General features: G+C 37.7%; 1 protein-coding gene across 1 annotated transcript; it reads left to right on the top strand.

Moving 5' to 3' along the window:
• Nucleotides 1-4,760: 4,760 nt before the first annotated feature.
• Nucleotides 4,761-17,671, top strand: Yipf5 (Yip1 domain family member 5). The gene is made up of 6 exons (XM_028777902.1): nt 4,761-4,910; nt 5,298-5,417; nt 10,991-11,163; nt 12,311-12,456; nt 15,347-15,528; nt 16,675-17,671. Exons 2-6 carry the CDS (start codon nt 5,308-5,310, stop codon nt 16,835-16,837), a joined length of 774 nt encoding a protein of 257 aa, XP_028633735.1. The 5' UTR covers nt 4,761-4,910; nt 5,298-5,307; the 3' UTR covers nt 16,838-17,671.
• The last annotated feature ends 5,510 nt before the right edge of the window (nt 17,672-23,181 follow it).

Genomic DNA, 23,181 nt, shown 5'->3' with positions numbered 1-23,181 from the left:
AAGGGGTTAATTTCATATCCCTTGGAAAGATTGTCAGAAGAGAGACTTCTGGGTAGACATTCTACTAATGAATAACAGCCTCCCTGGTTATGAAATATATGCTGTTCTTTCCCACTTTCATCCTATTGGAAGGTGGTAGTTTTAAACATATAAGAAAGAAGAATCTTTGACAATCTTCCTATTAAAAGGCAGAGTCTAATTCCACTTTTCTTGAATCAGGGCCAGTATTAGGATGACTTTTCTGTCAAGGGATGCATATGAAGCGTGACTTTAAAGGCTGCCATAGAAGTGGAAATGCAGCACTTGGTTGACTCACCAGATGCCCTAGACATCTTGACACTGTATTTGGACATGGCTCTAGCAATATGAAGAAGCCACATATGGATGTCCTGATCAAGAGCCTAGATAATCACTTCCCATCAGTCTAGGTAGAAATAAACTTTCAGATACATCATTTCTTCAAGCCCAACTGAAGCTCTGTGGAACAAAGGCCAGCTATTCCCAGCAATCCCCTGCCAGACCACAGGCTTGTGAGAGACTAAATGTGATAACAGATATTTTAAGCCATAAAGTCTTGATGTTTTTGTTTTTACTTTATTTTTTTGTAAATACTAGATAACTCAAACATAGGATAATGGTATTCAGGAATATAGCATAGGAACTTAGAGATAAATGACTCGGCAATTAAATTCATGCTTCTGTGGATTCCTTTAGGGATGGATCCACTAGCCCAGTTCTAACACAGATCAAAGGATTTTCAAGCTATACTATTCCCCAGTTCCTAAATCTATGTACCATGAACACCAGTGCCTAAGACCATGTCTTGGAAACAGATGAAGGCTTCTTGTCTACTGGTGCTGTTACCACTGACAGAAAGGACATCCATTGGCAGCGATTTATAAACATTCTCTGAGGCAGCAAGTCTGCAGATGTGAGCCTCTTATGTCCTAGACATTCTAGTTCACAAACACAAAATGGTGAGTCTGGCTTTAGGAAAAGTATATAGTAGCCTTACCCAGTTACATTCCTTGAGGAAGAGGTGGTTGGTTTTTTTTGTTTGTCTTTTTGTTTTGTTTTTTTTTTTCCAGGCAAAGGACAGAAAATGGCTGCATTGCAGCCAGTCTACAGGGCGATGTGAGACTCGACCTTCTTCAAGCTTAGAATATAAAGGGGACTGTTGTATGTGGCAAATCATGTATCTCAATAAATACTTGTTAAAGAAATTTTTAAAAATTATAACAAAGCATTGTTCTATGTACCAGAGTTTAGGTATAAACTAGACACCCCAGTGGAGTGTCTAGTGTAATTAGATTGTTCCCACCACTTAGCATCTAATCTTTATCACCTACCAGCTGAAAGGGACAGAAATAATAATAGGTGAATTTGACACCAACCTTTTTGGCCATGATTTTGATCATCTTCTACTCATCCTTTTGGTGAAATAAGAGCCTAACCACACCCTAAATAAAACCAGGTGACAGAACACCCATTGAACCTGACACTGGATATGAGACTGACAACTGTTTGTGAATCGTATCCACATGTAGTTAGCTTATTAAGGGCCTTGTAGGCCATGTGGGCCACACTGTGGTGGCTCTCAGGAATAGAGTACACTAATATGGGCTGAAGCTTTTAGAATCTAGTGGAGGAGGTGATGTCCAGTCCCTATGAGTGGATAGAACTGCCTATTTTAACTTCCCTGGTATATGGAAAGGAAACCTTCTAGGCTGGAGACTAGGGTGGGAGCAACTGTCTGTCACAGAAGCAGAGGAAGCTACCCAGAGTGCAGCTTTTCCTTTGAATGATGGGTGCATCTGGCAAGAACACGGGAACTGATAGTTCGAATCTTGGGGCTCTGAGAGGATCAAAAATGTCAAGACTACCCTCGAACCTTTGGGTCTTCACAGTACATCCTTCCCTTCTTTTTAGTTTAGACGCTCACCTGTAAAATCAGAGTGGCCATGGATGCTCTCATGACCACTTTAATTCTGGTTTGTGAAGCCTGACAAATTAGGAGCACTTGGTCATTTTCAGAGACACTTGTTGTCCTAAATCTCTTTGAAGAGATGTCCTTTTCCCCACCTTCCTGTTGCTAATATTAGAGACATCTTAGTGAATTCAAGCTAATCTCTGGAGACTTCCTCAAAATTTGAGCATGATATTGAGACATTTAATTTTAGGCAGTCATAAAGTTGTTACAATTAGTTGTTACATTTAGTGCAGAAGTCGACTGGGAATTAAAAAGAAGAATATTTAGAGAGAGGCAGAGGCCAGGAAGGCTAATCTGACTTGGCAGCAACTTACCCCACCGAGCCATCTCATGAGCTAAGAAATGCTACTTTATAAACCTTAAAGAAAATACTCTTTCAAATTAAAGAAATCTTTCTAAAATCAAATCTCATCAAGATTGAAGAACTATTTACATTCCTTTCTAATGAGAAAAAATTCACTATCCTAGACAGTAAGGGATTTATGATCTTCATTAATACTTAAAAATTAGGAATACAGAAGACTATAAAGCACCATTACTACTTAATGTAAAATCAAAATGCAAAACCACATTTGCCTGTCACTTCCAAAACCAAATGTTTACTTTAATGAAAATCCGAAGTTTAATTTCACATGCCTCTGATTGTTTTAAAGTAAAAATAAATTTCATTTAAGGAAGAGTTTAGATAGCTTTATAATAAGTGGTCTTAATAATCTAACAATCCACATACATGAAAAGCATTATGGGTTAGGTGACCTTAATTTTTCCAAGAGAGAAAATTAAAAGTGAAATCATGCCTCTGAAAAGTTCTAACTTGGATTCTTAAAAGTCAGCATAAATGAAAAAAAATATACAAACTATTTGTACTTAAAAATGTGTATTCTTAGCCATTAGCATTTCCTTTCAACAGCCTATACTTGTTTATAGTTCAATGGTCTCTTATTTTTATTTCAGAAGCTGACAAAATCTTATTTCAGCATTTGCCTTCAATATTCATTGGACCTCCTCTGAAGCCAACTGAGGAAGTTGCTCTGTACCAAATAGCAGAGGAGACTGCCAATGTGCAGCTTGGGGACTCCACTATGACACTTTCTCAACGTGATAAAACTCTTGGTATGGCTGGGTGGTGGTGGCGCATGCCTTTAATCCCAGCACTAGGGAGGCAGAGGCAGGCAGATTTCTGAGTTCGAGGCCAGCCTGGTCTACAGAGCGAGTTCCAGGACAGCCAGGGCTATACAGAGAAACCCTGTCTCGAAAAACCAAAAAAAAAAAAAAAAAGAAAGAAAGAAAAAAGAAAACTCTTGGTAATTCTGACAACAGACAAGGGCATGAATGTACAGTCAAAATGAAAAAAAAAAAAAAACCAAGGCAGGTTATTGTTCATCTAAGAATGTATACAGGAAGAGCCTTGGTCTATGTGTGGGCAAAGAAATACAGTGAGACTTTTAGGCTATGTTGTGGATTCACTTTTGTCCTCCCAAGAGACACGTTAAAGTCCATATCCCACAGTTGGCCTTATGTAAGGCAAATTGGGACAGAGATAGACCTGCAATCAGGGAGATCTGTGGAAACAAACAGGTAAGATCCTATGTGAAGATGAAGAGACATCTATTTATAAACCAAGCAATACTGAGGTCTGCAGTATCCATCAAAACCTGGGAGGCAGGAAAGTGAAGATTCTCCCCTGTAGCCCTCAAAGGGAAGCAATCCTGTAAATCTTGTTTTGAATGTAAGGACTTTCGAGCAGACTAGGAAACTAAGACAGACTGAATATATTTAGTTCAAACTATCAGTTTATTCCTGTTTCCTTCCATCAAACCCCAGAAAATGAAAATTTGCAAGGAGTGTTTCTGCTTACCAATCTTTCCTATACAAATTACAACAAAAGATGGTTGGTATCACAATTTCCATAGTTCATGTATCGGCATACTTTAAAACAGATCTTCATATGCCCTTTTTCATTTTTTAAAACATATTTTTCCGAGGACTTGGGGACAGTTTTGTGTAACAGACATTTGAGGTGGACTTTTATGCATACATAGAGATATTAATATGTATGTATGCATATACATGCTTTAATGCCTTACTAATTAAATATTGTAAAAAAAAACAGCACTGAATGATCAAATAATAAATACTACTTGTTAGGACAAATAAATAAGACTGACCCGGTTTTTAGATTAAATATTAGCAATTTTGTATTAATGCACTCTGTAGGCAAATAAATGATAAAGACATTGAATGAGACAATGTAACAAGCCGTAGACAGATCCCACAGTATAAAAACTTGGTATTTGGTCATTCTTTTGCACTTGTCTCATTAATATACTCACAGTAATAGTTGCTAATTAGTATTTTCTGGTGACAGACAATACTAGGTTTCCAGCTACTAACAGACAAAGAACTCAGACTCATTCTCAAAAGCAAAGTCATTAGGCTGTAACGACTAAATAATAGATATAAAATCCTATATTCAGTGCGGTGCCTGAATCAACGAGTCCAGAGAAGCAGAGGCACGTCCGGCGTCACCCAATATATCTGCCCTTCCTTCTGCCCAATACCTAGAAGAAAAACTCTGAACTAGCAACCGGCCACTAAGCCGCTTGCGCACTCCCGCCTCCACTGCGACCCAGTTGCCGGAAGCAGTTTTTCCTGTTTCCTATTGGTCCGCCAGAGGACGAATCAGTCAAGACTGCTCACTGTAAGTCCCGCCCCCACCCGCCAAACACGCACACCCCTAAGGAGTTCCACTAAACTCAGCTGCGCAAAACCTGCTAACACGCCTGCGCGGACGTGCGTGTCCCGGAAGCAGTTCCTCGGCCTGTGACACGTAGCAACAAGGCTCCTGCCGGGTCTGTAACTGAGTTTAGGGGGTTACCAGGGGCCCCTGGAGCTCCAGCCGCCGCTGCCGAAGCGTTTGGTGAGTGTCTGGGACCCATGTTGCCCTTTCGGCTTCTGGCAGCAGTTGTATGGGTCGGCTACCTGGTCTGTCTGCGCGGGCTGTGGTCTTTCCCTCAAACCCCTCACTCCCTCTCAAGACCCTGTGCTGCGCGGCCCCTAGTTTATATCTAGGTGAAGCGGCGCCTAAGCACGACCTCGCCTCTACCTCAGGCCTATCTGCTCTCCAATGTCCAAAGGTCTTCTCGGACCTCAGCTCCCCACCCCCATCCCAAGACCACCTCCAGATGCCGATTGCGGTTACAGAAATGCGTTCCCGTCTGACGGTGTTTGCTTAGGCAAAGAACCACAGGCGAGTCAAGTAGAACCTTGAGTGTAAACAGTGTTTGCCATCTCTCTTCTGTTGCAGATCGTTTGCAATGTCAGGCTTTGATAACTTAAACAGCGATTTCTTCCAGACAAGTTACAGCATCGACGAGCAATCTCAGCAGTCCTATGACTATGGAGGAAGTGGAGGACCCTATAGCAAGTAACTTTTCAACTTTGTCAACCTACTTACTCTATAATTCACGAACGAATGCATTCAGGATGTTTGGCTCTGGCTTTTAAAAAAATGAATATATGAACTTATTCCTATTCAGGAATGTGATTTAGTGTCATTTTTATTGGTCTAGAGAGATAAGATATTTGGTTTCAGTTGGAAGGTGTTAACCCTATTTATGATTTATTTTCTGAAAAAGAAAAATCTTCTAATGTGCCAAAAAAGGAGGAGTACCTTGTTGAGATAATATCTACAAGTAGTCTGGATGGGTGCTTCACCTACCTAGAATATAAGGCTGTTTATTCACTAAAAATGAAAAATGATTTGATAGCTTATTTAATAGGTAAGTCTGACTTTCAGACTTTCAAATCAGCAGATATTAAAAGAGCTTCGTGACGTGGGTTAACTATGTAAGCTCCCCATTATGAGTCATCTGGTGACTGATAGGACCATTGATAATCTTTATTACTCCGCATACTGAAGTATTGTGGTTAGTACTAGAGAAGTTATCAGTTTGGGGCTGAAGGAGAGAATTCAAAAACCTTAGGGTCTGAACTGTTAGAAAAAATAAGATCATCTATAATTATCTAGTGTTTGGGGTACTTTGAAAGTTTTCAGCCAGTCTCTTTTACACGTTATGTCTTTAGTCTCTTAGAATGATGGGATAAATCTTAGTGGTCACTCTCTTGAATGAAGGAGTTTCATGATGGTTTTTAATCTTTCTGAGAATCTTACCGAAACGGTGGGTCCGTTTTCCAGAAATGCATGGATGTTCTCATATACGTATATTAGCGGGCACATAACTTGGTACAATTTAGATGTCGTTTGTGTACACCTATAGATCTTGAATTCAGATTTCATAAAAGACTGTTCCGGGATGAGAGCAAGGGAAAGCTGTGAGTTCAGTCAGTCAGTGAAATACAGGCACTACTGAAATATGCTTACATCAGTATATGTAAATGACGTGGAAGAGTTTTTCTAAGCACAAAGAAAATTAAGGCTATTTTTTTATAACCCATAGATTATTTGAATCTACTTAATTCGAGGCATAGATAGATATATCTTCCAATTTAATCTGTTGATGAAAGAAGTGAGTATATAAAAATATCCCCTTTGGATTAGATTTTTTTCTCTTCTCAACCATATACTAGTAACAGTTCATTCTGAATTAGTCAGTTGGGCAGGATTAAAAATCATACGGAAAGAGTTCCTTTCACTTATCAAAATACATATTTTAGTGAGAGTTCTGTGTACTTGGAAGTAAATAAATGTGTGATCAGATTCCATCTGGAAAATCCCTAAACAACAGAAATTTTGAAGAGCCTCACACTGTATGTTGGCCTTCTTTTGTCCAAATAATCTTTTCTCTTTAAAATAATTAGAAGTTTTTCTATTTAGAATGTAATTTCCCAGGCCAAGTTTTTTCCAGTTTTATATCCTGACCATGTTTTTGTAACTTAAATGTGTGACTTGTCCCCTCCTTATACCAACAATTATGTGACTTTGATTTTCCAGTGTAGCTGTTACATACAAACCTTGGTGCTGAGTATTCACCTGCTTCTATTCTAACCAAGTCATATAGTGAGTAGCAAGCATTGCTTCACACTGGTGGAGATATTTTACATATCATGGCTATCAGCTAGCATGCATACAGGTTTATGAATTATACTTGAAAAAGCAAAAGGTCTGATGTAGTAGCAACAATACTTGTGAGATTTACAAGCTATGTGAAAAAATTAGATTCATTTGCTTCTAAATGTGCCAGCAAGTAGATCTGCCACCTAATTATATGTTAAATATTATCTCAGCTTACCAACTTGAATTTTATTGGCTTTGCTAACTTAACAAAAGTCAGTGATAACTTTAGTCATTAGGAAAAATCTAGGTTCATATAGTTTAATATCTGGATTGCCTTAAAGTTTGACTTACTGCCTTACTGTTTTAATGTTGCCCTGTGAGGTTAGCCTTTAACATTTTATGGGTTCCTCTTTCTGGTATTTGACCACGTCATCTGGGTTGATACCACATCATTTTCTAGATATACCCTAAAATATATAGTAATACCAGTCACTTATTTTTAAGAATCTGAGAGCTGTTACATTTTTACCTTTAACTTATCTGATAACATTTTATGAAATATTTTTATGACCATAAGTAGAAAACCTATATTGAGATTTTATCTTTGCTGTTGATACACAGAGCTTATGACAGTGTTGACGTAGCATATGCTACTTGTTTGCTATGAAAGTATTGCTGGAAAAATTATGCATGCCACAACATAGTTTGGTTTGCAACCAACAGTGACTCAAATTTTCAGAACAGGTCCTCGCAGGACAGTGAAGTAGCAAAATCCCATAAAGTCTTTTTCACACTGCATTTGGAAGAGGGGATGACAGTCCCATCCTTGAAGGTGTTGTTGCTTACAGTACCTCTAGCTTGTAATCAGTGGCATTCACTCCAAGATGCTTCACGATCCTTAAGGTATTTTTTAGAGAACTTCGAAATTCAAAAATACATTCTGTGCTTTTCAAGTATGTTAACATTTGCAAGTATGTTATGTTGGAAAAACAAGGTCTGGTCCTTGAGTCTGAATCAGGGAACTAATGTATTTGTTGTTGCTATATACATGGGAAGGTGGAGTAAGGTGATTTCATTTAAGGATTCCCCCACTGATGCATGAAGAATTGTGACTGTTAATTCAGTCCTGACATTTTAATACACATCGTTTTAATGTTCTGTGTCACACAACAGATCTCTTCCATACTGAAATTACACTGTCTCTAGGAAGATACACGTGCTTAAGTTGCTAGCTGAGCCGCTGACTTTTCATGGAGACTATTTATTTAAAAGAATGAACTTACTGTGATTAGTTAGAATTCAGTATTTTACAGATAACTTTTAAATATTAGTGAACTTTTTATGTCAAGAAAAACAGCTGCTACTATTTATCACCGGTAACCAGCTTCAAGTTTTCAGACAAAAATGAGGATTTTTGAAAACCGTTGTTCATCATCAATAGCTTCCTAGCAAACAAACATTTTTCCCCTGATGAAATTAGGAACAATTTTAACAAGTTTGATTTTCTAATGTTTAGAATATGATACATATAAAACTAATACTTTTAAGTGGCAAGTAGTATTACAAAATTATATGTAAGAAATGTAACCCATTTTAAAAGTTCAAGACAAATATATTTTAATGTAACTAGGACATATAAAGTTCATTGATGCTGTTTCAGTTCGCGTTGCATATTGAATTTTTAAAAAATAACCATTTTGTTTTGAGTTTAAATATAACATTAAAAATACTCATGGCCAGGTATGTTGGTGTACACCTGTAGCACTAGCACCTAAGATGCAGGTGGATCTATATGTTCAAAGCGAGCCTGGTCTCCATAGTGACCTCCAGATCAGTCAGAGCTACAAAGGGATTTTGTCTCATACTTTTTTTCTTTACAAGACTGAAAAGGATATTATAATACTCAGTTTTCCAACCATACCTAGTCTGCAACACTAGATTTTCTTCAAACACTTTAACACAGTAACAGTAAATTACAATACACAGAATGCAAAAGTAGATTAAAGAAATCTAGCTATATAATTTAATTGTTCTTAGTAATTTTTTGTAAATAGTTCTTTCATAAAATGTAATATGTTTCAAGTTACTTCAAATGAATTAATTTTTAAAAACTGAATTTCATTGATAAATATTGATAGTTAATAACTCATAAAATACTTTGGATTTCCAGTAGATTTTTAAGACTACAAAGGGGCTGTAAGACTAGAGTGTTTTAGAACTTGTATCTATACTATTCTTTCTGGTTTCTTTTGTATTCCTTCTTCTCTTCCTGCTTTCTCCTCAAGAATAAACTATTTAATCAGCTTGTAGAAACTCTGTATGGAGATATTCTTGTGATGTCATGGACTCTGTTAAATGCTAACAGATCAACACAACAGCATATTATCCTAAATCAGGAAAGGAGATTGTTATCCTTGCTCAACTAGCTGATCCTGATGGTTCTTGTGTAAGTGGGTATGCACATAAAAAATCTGCATGTCTGTGTTCCAGAAAAGCTAGGAATCTGCAGATACCGTATATAATTTTGAAGCCATCTGTGTAAAGAAGGATTTTGAAACACTTATTAGTTATTAAAAGTTGATGATCACTGGAATTTAATTGCCTAGTTTTGAATCCTGGCACCACAGTGGCAAATTATTTTAACCCAAATTTGATTTTATGTATCCTTATAATGAAGGCAATAGACCCATTTCTTGGGATTGTAGTTAGTAATAGACAATTCACATTAAACTCTTACAAAATAGTGCTTTGCACATAATAACATTGAAAGGGAGTATTTAGGACATTTGCAGTAGTTAAATATTTCCATATTGTATTAATTTATTTTAGAGTTAGCCAGTTGATTTTTAAATGTTAACATTTTATTCTTTGAAAGTTTTGTTACATGTATACAGAGTGTATTAATCCTCTATTCACTACCTCTCTCCAGCTCCTTGTGCCTTCGAGTCATCTCCCGTCCAACTTCATGTCCCCTTTTTTATGGTTATTAATAACATCCTGAGTCTAATTAGTATGCCTTCTCTACATGGGTTTGTGACCATATGCTAGGACTTGACCAACTTACCTGCTGGCTGTATCCTGAAAAACAAAAATGACTCTTCCCTCAGCAACTGTTTGCTCCAGTAGCTTTCCTATTAGGGTGGGGCCTTGGCCCCTCCCGAAGCCATGGTATACATTTTGACTGGCTTGGTCTTGTGCACGCTTGTTAAGGTGAGCACAGATGCTATCAGCTTGTGTGTGCAGCAGCCAGCCACATCTAGAAGTCAGCATTGCGTAGCTCTCCTCCCTCCCTGGCTCCTACATGCTTCCAGTTCCCACTTCTGTGGAGTCTCTGAGCCTTAAATGGTGGGAGACTGATGTAGATGGCCCATCCACAGCCTAGTGTTATTTGGCACCAAGAACATTTTATATTCAGGAAGCTGTCACAAAGAACAATCTTGATTGCCCTCTCTCTTGCTCTCCCTCCCCAGCCCCCACCCCAGTTTAAAAATTGATATTTCTTACCAAGGCCTTCTCATCTGCAAACTACTAAACTATGACGTGTGAATGAGTCAATTGGTAGTCAAACTTTGGAAATTATAGTCAAGTCTGTCATCCCCAAACTTCCTTTATTATCTTCAGCATATACTTATTTCAGGATATTTTGAAACATTCATTCTGTGTCACTAGGAGGAGAAAACAGTCCTGACGTAAGATTTTATTTGTTGGTCTCCTGATGTTTAAAGCGTGGAAGTGAATTTGTGTGTATGCAGACGTGTAACCTGGCAGCAACAGGAGGCTCCTCTAAGAACATCTATTTCACTGTAGACTGTCGGCCTGTCAGCATGGTGTCAGCATCTTTTCTTTGTGGATATCTTATAAAGAGGTTTGGAACGGACTAAGTACTCTGTAGCTGTCAAGGGAAAAAAATGCATCCAAGGAATAACAACTTGTCAATTGGTTGAAATATAAAGAATAAAATTTACAATGTCCTTGATTTACAGGCAGTATGCTGGCTGTGACTACTCGCAGCAAGGCCGATTTGTCCCTCCAGACATGATGCAGCCACAGCAGACATACACTGGGCAGATTTACCAGCCAACTCAGGCCTATCCTTCAACTACACCTCAGTCATACTACGGAGACAGCTTTGAGGAGGAGCCCCCTTTGTTAGAAGGTAGGATGGAATGGTATAGGTTGAAGACCATGTCTGAAAGCATAAAGCCAGAAATGTTTTCAATTTTAATGTAGTTTGAATGTTCAAATATTTTTATAGAATTCACTAGTTTAGCAAGCATCCTTAATTGGAAAGTGTGAAATGCTACCCACCCCCCCGTTGTTTTTCCCTTGAGACAGGATCTTGCTATAAAACCCAGGATGACCTCAAACTTGAAGCATTCCTTCTGTCTCAGCCTTACAAATGCTAGGATTGTAGGTATGAGCCATCATACTTAGCTTAAAGTGTTTTGAATATTAAATTGGTTTTAAAGCTTTGAATTTCAGAGCATTTCAGATTTTGTATTTTGAGACTGGGGTGCTCAGCATATGCTCTAGTGTCCAACTGGTTGGTAAAAACAAATCCTAGTGGAGATGTTGTCCTTTCTTATGAAAGTACAGTAGGTAGCATTTGGTCAGTGACTATTTAGAAGAGAGTTTATATTGGGCCAGAAGGGACCATTTCTTTGAGCATGTAATATTTAAATATGACAGTGTAAACATCTATGTTTATTTCAGATTATTAATTAAATTCTGCCTATGGAAGATGTGAAAGCAAATAACATGGTATTTATAGATCTGTGTGGAAATAAACTATTGATTGCTTAAAAAAACATGGTGGCTCTCAAATAATATTCCAGAAATCTGAACACAAATGCATGTAGTAATTACATTTAATTTCATGGGGTACATGGATATTCCTAAAGAATCATTCTCTTTATGTTAGCCACGTCCAGGTGTTCTTTTACTTGAGTATGAGTTAGAGATGGATCTTTTTCATCTCCATATCCCTTCTAACACAGAGGTTAGACATTGGCCAAAGCCCACCCTGTAAAATGGTTATGAGGACCCAGTAAAGCATCACTGACCATTGCTGAGCCCTGTTTAGCTTTGTGTTCTGTTCAGGCACTGATTCTGGAAACACTACAAATCCAAAAATTTGTAACAAGAGTGTCCATTGCTGAAAACTATTTTGAAATGGAAGGAATTGGTCTCTCATTCTGTGGAGTAATGGACTTTCAAATGTAAAATTTTTAAGTAAATTTACATAAACTGCTAAAGGCATATCATAAATTCTAACTGACTTCCTTATTTTCTTACTATTTTAGAGTTGGGTATCAATTTTGACCACATCTGGCAAAAAACGCTAACGGTGCTACACCCCCTGAGGGCAGCTGATGGCAGCATCATGAATGAGACCGACTTGGCAGGGCCAGTGGTGTTCTGCCTTGCCTTTGGGGCCACACTGTTGCTGGTAAGTTATTAGTTGTTGGGTAAAATGAGAGCAGGATTTTAAATACTCCACTCCAAGACATTTGGAGTCTTTAACAGATTTTAGGGTTTTTTGAATTTATGCTTAATCCTTATTTCTCCATCAATAGTAAACATCATGTAAAATCTAATTTCTTGAGCCAGATGTAGGAGACAAAACAACAACAAAATATCACAGCTTAATCAGAGCCTTAGGAGACTGAAGCAGGAAGAGTGATTTCTAGGCCAGTCTAGACTGTATATTGAGATGCTGTGTGTGCGTGCGTGCACGTGTTTGTGTGTGTGTGTGTGTGTGTGTGTGTGTAATAGTACAAAATAAGAAAAAAATGAACATCAGAATTTCTTAATTTTAGAAAATTGGCAATTTTTTTATTGTCTTGTACTTTTAAAAATTAGAGATTGTGGTTTTATTTATTTAATCTTGTCCTAGTTTTTCTTATGTTGCTGTGATAAATACCCAGAGGAGATGGGGTTGAGGAACCCTAAAGAAGAAATGGTTATTTTAACACAATCACAGTTATGGAACACCCATCACTGCCTGATGTCAAGATGTCAAAAGCTTTAGTCTATTGCATCCACAGTCACGAGCAGACAGAAATGAATGCAATCATGCCAGCCACTTAGATTTTAACACATTTCAGAACATAAACCCAGGGAATGTGACAATCTTCTTCCATATCACTGTATTCAAGAACAATCCCCTACAAACATTTCACAGGCTAGCTGATCTAGACAGCCCCCCCCCACACACACACATGTCCACTAACTAACCATATCTAGATAATGCCCCACAAATAGGTCTATAGGCTAGCCTGATCCAGATAGTCCCCATAAATATGTCCACAGGATAGCCTGATCTAGATATTTCCTCATAAACATGTCCAGAGGATAGCCTAATCTAGACACTTCCCCTAAAAAAGTGTCCATAGGCTAGCCTAATCTAGACCTTCCCTCACAGATGTGTTTAGAAGTAGCTCATTGAGACTCTTCTTGGATAATTCTAGGTTATGTCAGATTTAAAATTAACTATTTCAAATGGCTAGCCCTTGGACACCATTTCATTGTATAGCTTCCCTGTACATTTTAATGTCTAATGAATTAAAATATTAAAGAATGACAAGTTTTTGTCTCCACCTCTCAGTTCTCCAGAAATATTAAAGTATATTGAAAGACAAAGTCACTATTTGTTTTCTCTCAGTCTGAATTACAAAAGATAAGTAATGTACTTGAAAGAAAATGCTCTCTGTAGCCAGAAGACCTGAGCTTCCACACTCCCTCCCGCTTGGCCCTGACCTGGTAGTTCAGTCCTGCAGTTCCCTCTTCGGGATAATAGCCTGTGCTGCCAACTGGCCTAACAATTGTTTTGATGTGCCACCACCCAGACTAGAGGCTGGGCATGGAGGCTTAGACCTATAATATCAACATTTGTGAGGATGAGGCAGGAGGATTACTCTGACTTTAAGACAAGTCTGGATTAGAATGAGAGCTTTGTCTCAAAACAAAAGAAAAAGCAAACCAGGACATGCTCTGAGAGTTGTAAAACTATGAACACTGTGCAAAGTAGAATTCATTGTTTGTTGCTCAGTTAATTCCCTTCTCAGTGAGGGTACTAAGCTTCCTCAAAGGGCCACAGCCTATATCAGGTATTTACAAGTAAACCTAAGTCCAGCAAATGCTTCACAGACGTTACCACAGTCTATAGAGGTATTCTCAAGACTTAGTCTATGTGACAAAGGTCTCATCTTTGCAATTCCCTTTTGGATTTCTCCGTAGACTTGTTTTCATGAGAGTGTTTTGTTTTTAAGGACAGATCTCACTTGTGTAGCCTTGTCTAGAACTCACTTATGTAGATCAGGTTGACCTTGAACTCAGATCTCTGCCTGCCTCTGCTTCCAGAGTGCTTAGATTAAACGTTTTTGCCACTTTGTCTAACTAAATCTTTTATAAGAACACAAGTTCCAACAGGTGTGCTTTTGTTTTTAATCAAAGGACTGTAGAATCCAGCATAGATTTGGAAAAACAAGAGAAAAAAGTTCCTTCCCGTTATATTCACCTGGCTTTCTCACCCTCTTCCCTGTGTTCTGGCTTCCCACTTTTTCTAGGTTTTGTTTGTTTGTTTGTTTGTTTTTGTTTTTTTTTTTTGTTTTTTTTCCTCCCCCTATTTGATCAGTTGTATACCAAGCTCAAATGCTACCAAGAAATACAACAGATACCTGTTTTGGGGAGTGGTACATCAAAGTTAAGAGTTTGAAGTCAGAGTCTGCACAAGTTTAAGCAAGACAGCAGGCTCCTAGCACTGAGGGAGAAGTGGACACAGATGCCACTCCTGATCAACAACTGTTTGCAATTAGTACCCACTTGCAAAGGAAAAATTTAGCCTTTTGCAATGAAGCCTCACTGTGTATATTAACCATGCTTCAGGATATGCCTCTGCCCAGGAGTAGATAGCTAACACAAGGAACTCAGTGGTATTTTGGAGATTTTTTTGTCTTTTTGTCGTATACAGCTTTGCTAGGAGGTTTTGTTTTGTGGTTTTGTGTGATGTATATTCGTTTGGTTGTTGTTTTAAAGAGATTTACAAAATAGGAAATGGGAGTTTTGTGGATAAGGAGATAAGGAGACTGTTTGAGGATTGGGATAGAGAAAAGGCGTGATCAGAATATATTTTAATTAAGGAAGAGAAAAGGTGTGATCAGAATTTTCATTAAAACAGAAGAAGGGTGTGAACGAAGGGCTTTGTCTCCTTTTGCAGCACTTCTGTAGATTTTGATGCTTTTGAATTGAGTATTTTATGCATGTGTCATTTTATGTGAAATAGGGCCCAAATGACACTTTCTTGTCTTTAACAACTATTTTCTTCTCTTTTCCCATAGGCTGGCAAAATTCAGTTTGGCTATGTATATGGGATCAGTGCAATTGGATGTTTAGGAATGTTTTGTTTGTTAAATTTAATGAGTATGACAGGTGTCTCATTTGGTTGTGTGGCAAGTGTCCTGGGATATTGTCTTCTTCCCATGATCCTGCTGTCCAGCTTTGCAGTGGTATTTTCTTTACAGTAAGTACCAATCTTAAACTCAGATTTAGTTGGCCAGTTCTGTGTAATAAAATGTACTTCACCTTCAGTTGGAGATAAAGCCCTGATTCAGCAGACATACGTTGTCCCTCATTTGTCTTAGGGTTTCCATTGCTGTGCAGAGACACCATGACCAAGACAACTCTTATAAAGGACAACATTTAATTTGGGGCTGGCTTACTGGTTTAGAAGTTCAGTCCATTATCATCATGGTAGAAAGCATGACTGCATCCAGGCAGACATGGTGCTAGAGAAGGAGCTGAGAGTTCTGTATTTTGATCCAACTGCAGCCAGGAGAAAATTGGTTTCCAGGCAGCTAGGAAGAGGGTCTCAAATCCCACCCCCACAGTGACATACTTCCTCCAACAAGGCCATACCTTCTAATGTTGCCACTCCTTGAGCCAAGCATAGTCAAGCTACCACTCATGAAGATTCAAACTGTGCTATGTGCATTTTGTGTGAAGAGCAATGAAAATGAGATTTGAAGTTTTCTATACAATCTCAGTTTTACCTTTGATCAAGAGTTTTACTAGTTCACTGTTTATTGAAACCATAGCAATAATGAAGTGAATATTTGTGATCATTAAATAATACATGGAAAAAGATCAGCTCATCCATATTAAAATTATGTTTTATACTCTGGTTATATCAATCTTGAGGAGTTGGGCTTGTTGAAAACATATGATTAGTAAATACATATGTAGTTGTGGGGAACAGGAATGCTGGTATGCATACGTCGAGAGAGGTCCTGAAAGCTGTGAGCATCCGAATAGTGCAGAAGCACTGGCCCTTCAGCAAAGCTTAACCCAAGGGCCAGTAATGCTGAAGCTGGGAAACAGCGTAAAGGAGCAAAAGAATTATACTGCTTTCATTAAATCATTGAACATTCTTGAAGTCACTAGGTATTTGATAAAATAGTCTTGTTTGTCTGTATGTGGATTTAAAAATGTCTTGAGGCTTATCTATTGTTCCATAGGTATGTTAAGCCCTGCAATTTGTGCTTTCTTCTGTAAAACCATGCATTAAAACTTTGTTGCCTTAGAGTAGTGCGTAGTTTTGGATTGGTTTGATTTGGTTTGGTTTTTAATATCTAATCTTTCTCATTTTCCTCTTTTTTTCCTGTTACAGAGGAATGGTAGGAATTCTTCTCACTGCCACAATTATTGGATGGTGTAGTTTTTCTGCTTCCAAAATTTTTATTTCTGCATTAGCTATGGACGGACAACAACTTTTAGTGGCATATCCCTGTGCTTTGTTGTATGGAGTCTTTGCCCTGATTTCCGTCTTTTGAACTGATTTTGTCTGGGACGTGGATATCAATGGGCCGAATTCATAAAAAGGACCTTGGACTCTTAAAATTGGACCAGCAAACTACTGCAGTGCAGCTTTTTCTGCTTCCCAGTAGCCTGGAAGCAACAGAAGTAGACATTTGTTCATTTGTACAGGACAGCTGAACACAATGGAGTCACCTGAGTCGGCTAACTCTGAGTGTTTGTGCTTAGACAGCTAAGAAGTACGATTTCTTTCCTGATCCTACAGCCTTTAACAAACAACTCTTTCTTTACAAATATAGTAGGATGTTTTTGATAGATTTTTACCAAGTAGAAAACCAACCACAAAGCTGATAGTCTTTCTCAGAAACAACCCAGTTATAAAACCCAGTAAAGAAGAAACAAGTTTTACTGCAGAAATATTTTTCAAAGGAATTAGGAAAGAAAATACTTGTTGTATCCTCAAGTAAGTAAAGCTGAACAAAACAAAATTCCAACGTAAAGCTTTTTGAGTTTGCACATCAAATATTTGACATTCCTCTAAATTGTCTCATGCAATCTGTGCTGAGATTCAGAGATACAAACAGTTCACAATCTACCTTACTGTAGAGATGAAATGGGAACAACTATTTAGACATTATTGTTAACTAAAGCTGGACTGGCCACGTGAGTGCTTAGTTCTGTCTCCACATGTCCCAGGAAAAAGAAATCACTAAGTTTTTTTTTTTTTTTTTTTTTGAGAAAACAATATTTAAAATTTCACAATTTCAGTATTGCTTTATCAATGTATAGTGGATTTGATGCTTATTAAATTTTTCCCAATTAACTCTGCTGTGAAGTTTACTTTTTCTAAACTATTGTTCTCTGTTCTCTTTTCATTAGGGTTTGATTTTCACTCCTGATATAAACCCAGTTTTAAAAATAGAAGTAATCTAGTATATAGCCAGGCAGATATGAAGTTAGAAGGCAGTTACTTTGAATGACATTATTACTTCTTGACTTTAAATTCACTTGGCTTCTATCATATATATGGAGATTTTTGAAGAATGTAATGATGAGAGTTTGCATAGACTTAAAATAATACTATATAGTTGGCATTTTCTATGTATTCTTAATCTTCGGGTTCTACTCAAATATGTTCCAAAGCAAAATTTCTTCCTGTTCTATTGTGACAGAGTTCCATGACCAAGGCAGGTTATAGAAGAAAGAGTTTGTTGGGGTCTTACAGGTCCAGAGGGTTAGAGTCCATCACCATTACAGCAGGAACATGGCAGCAAGCAGGTATACATGGCACTGAACCATAACTGAGTCCTTATTCATGAGTGGGAGAGTTAAGAGCAAAACTGAGAATTGCTGGGCTTTTGGAACCTTGAAGCATAACCCTAGTGACACATCCTAAACAGTTCCACCACTGAGACCAAGCATTCAAACATAAAAGCCTATAGTGGTCGCCTCAGTCTATTACCATTAAAATTATCCAGTTATGTTTTCAGTATAGTGCCTCCTCAGAAGGACACCTTCAGTTCTGAAATTATGTTATCTTCCCCTATACTCATAAAAAAAATAGACCTTTGAGGAAAAGAGGAATTACAGAAGTTATGTATTCTCAAGGATATTGCCCCAACAACAAAGTGACAAAGATTGAGACCATATTTGGAGTTTTCTTCTGCTATATCAAATACAGCAAGCAGACCTACCCAAGTAGTGCCCCACATTCAACATGTTCTTGTCTAGTATTTACTAGACTTCACATCAAATCCCAGCTGCTAATTAGAACATGGTTTCCATTTTTTTTTAACACTAAGGATTTTGATTTTTGGTTTTTTGAGTTTTTTTTTTTTTAAGAAATCAAAAGCTTAATTTCCCAAACAGTTTATCTCAGTGCATGTTTGTCTTAAAAACCTAAACTTTAGAAACAGAACATTTAATATCAAGCAGAAACCCAAAGTAAATTCTCGTAAGTACCTGTTGTAGTTAAGCAAATTTAACACTTTTTTTCTTTCTAACATATATTTTAGAATTGTGCTTGTGATAGAGTAAGAATAACAAGAAATTGTTAGCAGTGCTGTAAGGACATGTTGGCTCGGGGTGCTTTTCATGGGTACCTGAGAATGACCTGTCATTAGCTTATCCCCTCAACATGTCCTGTTTATTTTCAAGAAGCCTAACTAGAGGCAAGTCTCCCATCTCTTGTCTAGGCATGTACTTCCTTTCCTGTCCATGAAGGATTGTCCTTACTCTTCAGCACCAACCAGGTGCAGAAGTTAGAAGCGAACTGCTCTCTAGTGCTTGGAATTTAGGCCGTTGTTTTACTCATTAATAATTTACAACTAGGCAATTAATAATAATAGAACTAGCAATGGGGAAATTAAAATTTTAATTATTAAATTATTGATTTCTAAGGGTTGGCAGGGTCCTTAGTCAAAAGTATAATTAACAAATGTCTCCAAATGGTTACCAAGAAGTTCTGAAGCATGTGCTCTGCTGGCAGAAGTCTGGCATTTGCATCATAGGTAGAGATAATTCTCCTGGCCCCATGCATCAAGTCCCACTGCAATTAATGAGAACATCATCTGCGGATGGAGCACAATGTCCTATGTTTGTGCAAATACATTTAAATGATTATTTACTCAAATGAGGACTAATTAAACACAGAGCTGTTCTCCTAATTTAAAAGCATACTTTCTTAAGCACATTAGGTTCTAAAATTCAGGTATTGCATTTTTGTGAGCTTAACTAATTAGGCTTATCTTCAATAAATAAATTTGGTCTATTTCTGAAATTTACACAGAATATGCAGAAAGCTTGCAGAGTGAAAAATTATGTACCAAAGTCTTTTTTCAAACATGCAGCATAGAGAACAAAGAAACTTGAAGTATTTGCTGAAATATTTTAGGTGCCTAGACTTTTTTCTTTTTATTTACTTGGATTATTCTGTTTCTCTTAAAAGTAGAGAAAACATTAATACTTTTTCTGAGTTAAAACACTGTTCTGAAAATGTCAGCATATGTAATAATGTGTTTGTAGTTTTCAGTATTCTGGTCCTTGATAGTATTGAAGACTTGATAGTCTTTATTTTAGACCATTAGTGGCCAAAAGCTATTTCAAAATGGGCACACCTTTATTTCATTTTCCAGTTCAACTATCATGTAAAACAATAGCACTAAAATACAGCATTTTAAAAGACGCAATATAAACTATTCAGGCATACATAAGCCTTAAAATTTACTAACAAAATCCAAATATATTTCACTTATGTGCATTTTTGGAAGGGGCAGTCTTCAAAGACAGGTCAATGGGTGGCACAGAGTGGCAGTGCACGAAGGCAGCAGAGGGAGATCATTGGAGGTGTTTAGTAGTTTCACCTGTTGCATCTCCATCACCCCCTTCGATATTTTTTGTCAACTTGACACAAGCTGGAATCTTCCTGAGAAGAGAGAACTTCAGTTGAGAAAATGCCTCCATCAGATTTTCTAGAGGCAAGTCTGGAACATTTTTTTGATTAGCAATTGATGTAGGGGTCTTGGAGAGTCCCGCCCACTATAGGTGGTGCCACCCTGCTTTGTATAAAAAAAGCAGTCTTGAGTGAGCCATGGAGAACAGACCCATAAGCAGTTTTCTTCAATGGTCTGCTTCAGTTCCTGTCTCCAGATCCCTGCCATGATTTCCTGCCATGATTTCCTGCCCTGGCTTCTCTTCATGATGGACTGTAAACTGTAAGATGAAATAAACCCTTTCCTCCCCAAGTTCCTTTTGGTCAGTATTTTCACAGCAGTAGAAAGACTAGGAGAAACCTCAGAAGAAACCCTATCCCTCCTAACAACACCATATTACCCATGTTCCCTGACAACCACTAGTACTCTTTCTGGATTTACCTGTTCAGGTTATTTCATATAATTAGAAGTATGTATCTGACCTGGTTGTTCTGACTGCTTTTGCTTAACGTAATTGTTTCAAAACTTCATTAAAAAAATCAATCACTTAAGGGCGTTGTGATGTAGGCGGAACACTGAGATTTACTGAACCATTTAAATGACCTGTCACGTCATAATGCTAGCAGGCTTTACTCTGCCACTCTCCTGTTGCCAAATAGTTGGGATCTTTGCTCTTACTTAACAAGACAGACTGGTGTTGTGTTAGCCCTGACATCCTTTGGTTCCAGAATACAGTGTTTACTCACAGTGATGCTCAAGTCAATCATTACTATAAACTCAGAATTTAAATTCTGAAAATGTTAAGAATTTCACTTCCCATTGGTTTACTGTGAAGCGTTTATCTGTTAAAACATGTACACCTCATCTGTGACTAAACAAAGCATTGCTGTGGGTCTCAATGATCTCACCCTTGTTACTCTGACCTTAATAAATGGAATCTTGCCAAACGTGCAAGGTTCCCTCCACACCTGCAGCTATTCTCACATCAAAAGGGAAGGCTTCAAAGAGAGCTCCTTTATTATCTGTTAGAGACGCAATGACAGTCACTTTTAGGTAACTGTATTCCTCTAGCATTTGTACAAGTCCTGGCACATGCTAATTTTACATTTCACCCTAAGTGGATCTACATGCCATTGACTTTAGTATCAACTGAATTGCAGCAACAATCAGTGTTTGAAATAAAAGTACAGCATGATGTGGCAGTGACCTTACTCAAACTTGACTTTATTAGTCAATTTGTTCCTAAATTTCCAAGAATTAAAATTTACCTAGTAAAAACTGTACTTCTCAGCTGTCTGTGCAAATTACTGTGTTTCACTGTTGTATTAAGTTCTAAAAAAAAAAATAATTGAGTTTCATAATAGAATGATTTCAAGTGCATTCCGCCTGGCTTTTTTGTTTGTTTTTCATTTCAGTAAGGCTGTTTGCAGGGCACTTACTGTTCTGTTGTGCTGTGGTATCTAAATAAATGTATTACTTAATATATTTTTGAGGAACACACTTCTTTTTTTAAAAAACTAAAGTGTAATTCTTTAGACAGTCATTGAACAGCATTCCTTACTGGGATCCAGAAAACAGCTAAGCTTTTAATTTTGAGTAAGTTTATTAAGAATGTTGGAAGCAAAACCAAAATTTAATAGCAAGAAGCAAATAATTAGAAACAGCAGATAGCAAAATGTCAAGTCAGACACAACATATAACAGAAAGAACTGGAGTAGCCTGATTGAAAGAACAAACAAGGGTAACCTCAACTCACACCCGTGTAACACCCAACAGAAATCCATTGAGAAAGACGCAGTTTTGCTAGAGTCTCCGATCAAGAGTCTCAACCACTGAGTTCCCAACTTCTCCTTCCCACTGCAGCCATTTTCATACCATGGGAAAATCAATAATAATGTCTGTGAAACCACATTCTCCTCCTAGCTGCTTTCAAGGTAACAATGCTTTTCACACCTGGACTGTTCTGTTATTTTTCTTGGTTCCTATCACAGGTGTAGGGGGCTGGGCTGTCCCTAGATCAGGAGCCTTGGAGACTTCAAGACAAACATGCTTGGATCTGAAATGAAATGGAGAAAATTCTACCCACTTCCAGCTTCTATGTAAGCTTAAACAGCACATGACCATTTGCCTATGTATTGTGATGTATACTTAGCTGTACCTCTCAGTAGATTAAGCCTGATATCTAGTTATGTCACAAGGGGGTACCTAAACCAGCCTCAATTTTTACCATGTCTTTAAATAATATTCTATTCTGACTCAAGTGTAGATCACAATACTGGAAGGATAATTCAGTTTCTGGTTTTGCAAATAAAAAGTTCAAACATTTCTCTTGCTCCAAATAAAAGATTGACTTGCCTCTCCATCGATGTGCAAGTGTTTCGATGAGTTCATATTTGGTCATTTATTTTGAACCAACATTAGAATTTAGTGTTTTATATGATCCACACCGATTTTATCTTTTAATTCATATCCCAGAAATAAAAATTGTTTGTAAATAAACAATGCAAACTGCCCTAACCAGGAGCCAACTACAAGCAGAATAGGAGCTGAGTTAAGGGCGAAAAAGTCAGGCCTGAAATGAAGGCAACGGCGATCTAGATAGAGCCTTTGGAGAGAGAGGGAAAGCTAGGAGAAACTATGCCAAGCTGTGCTAGGGAGCTTATTTTGATATTTAGATTAAGTTACATAATTCTATAAAATTTTTGTTACATAAAACAAAGCCTAGGGGGCTGGAGAGATGAATCAGCAGTTAAAAGCACTTGTTCTTCCAGAGGTTCCAAGTTCAGTTTCCAGCATCCACAAGGTGCACCATGTGACCACTTTTGATTCCAGCACCAAGGAATCTGAGGTCTTCTTCAGCCTCTTAGGAAACCCACATATCATACACACACACACACACACACACACACACACACACACACACACACACA

Source organism: Grammomys surdaster, unplaced genomic scaffold, assembly GCF_004785775.1.
Source record: "Grammomys surdaster isolate TR1022 unplaced genomic scaffold, NIH_TR_1.0 317, whole genome shotgun sequence".
NCBI lineage: Eukaryota > Metazoa > Chordata > Mammalia > Rodentia > Muridae > Grammomys > Grammomys surdaster.
This window is presented reverse-complemented; position numbering and strand designations above follow the sequence as displayed.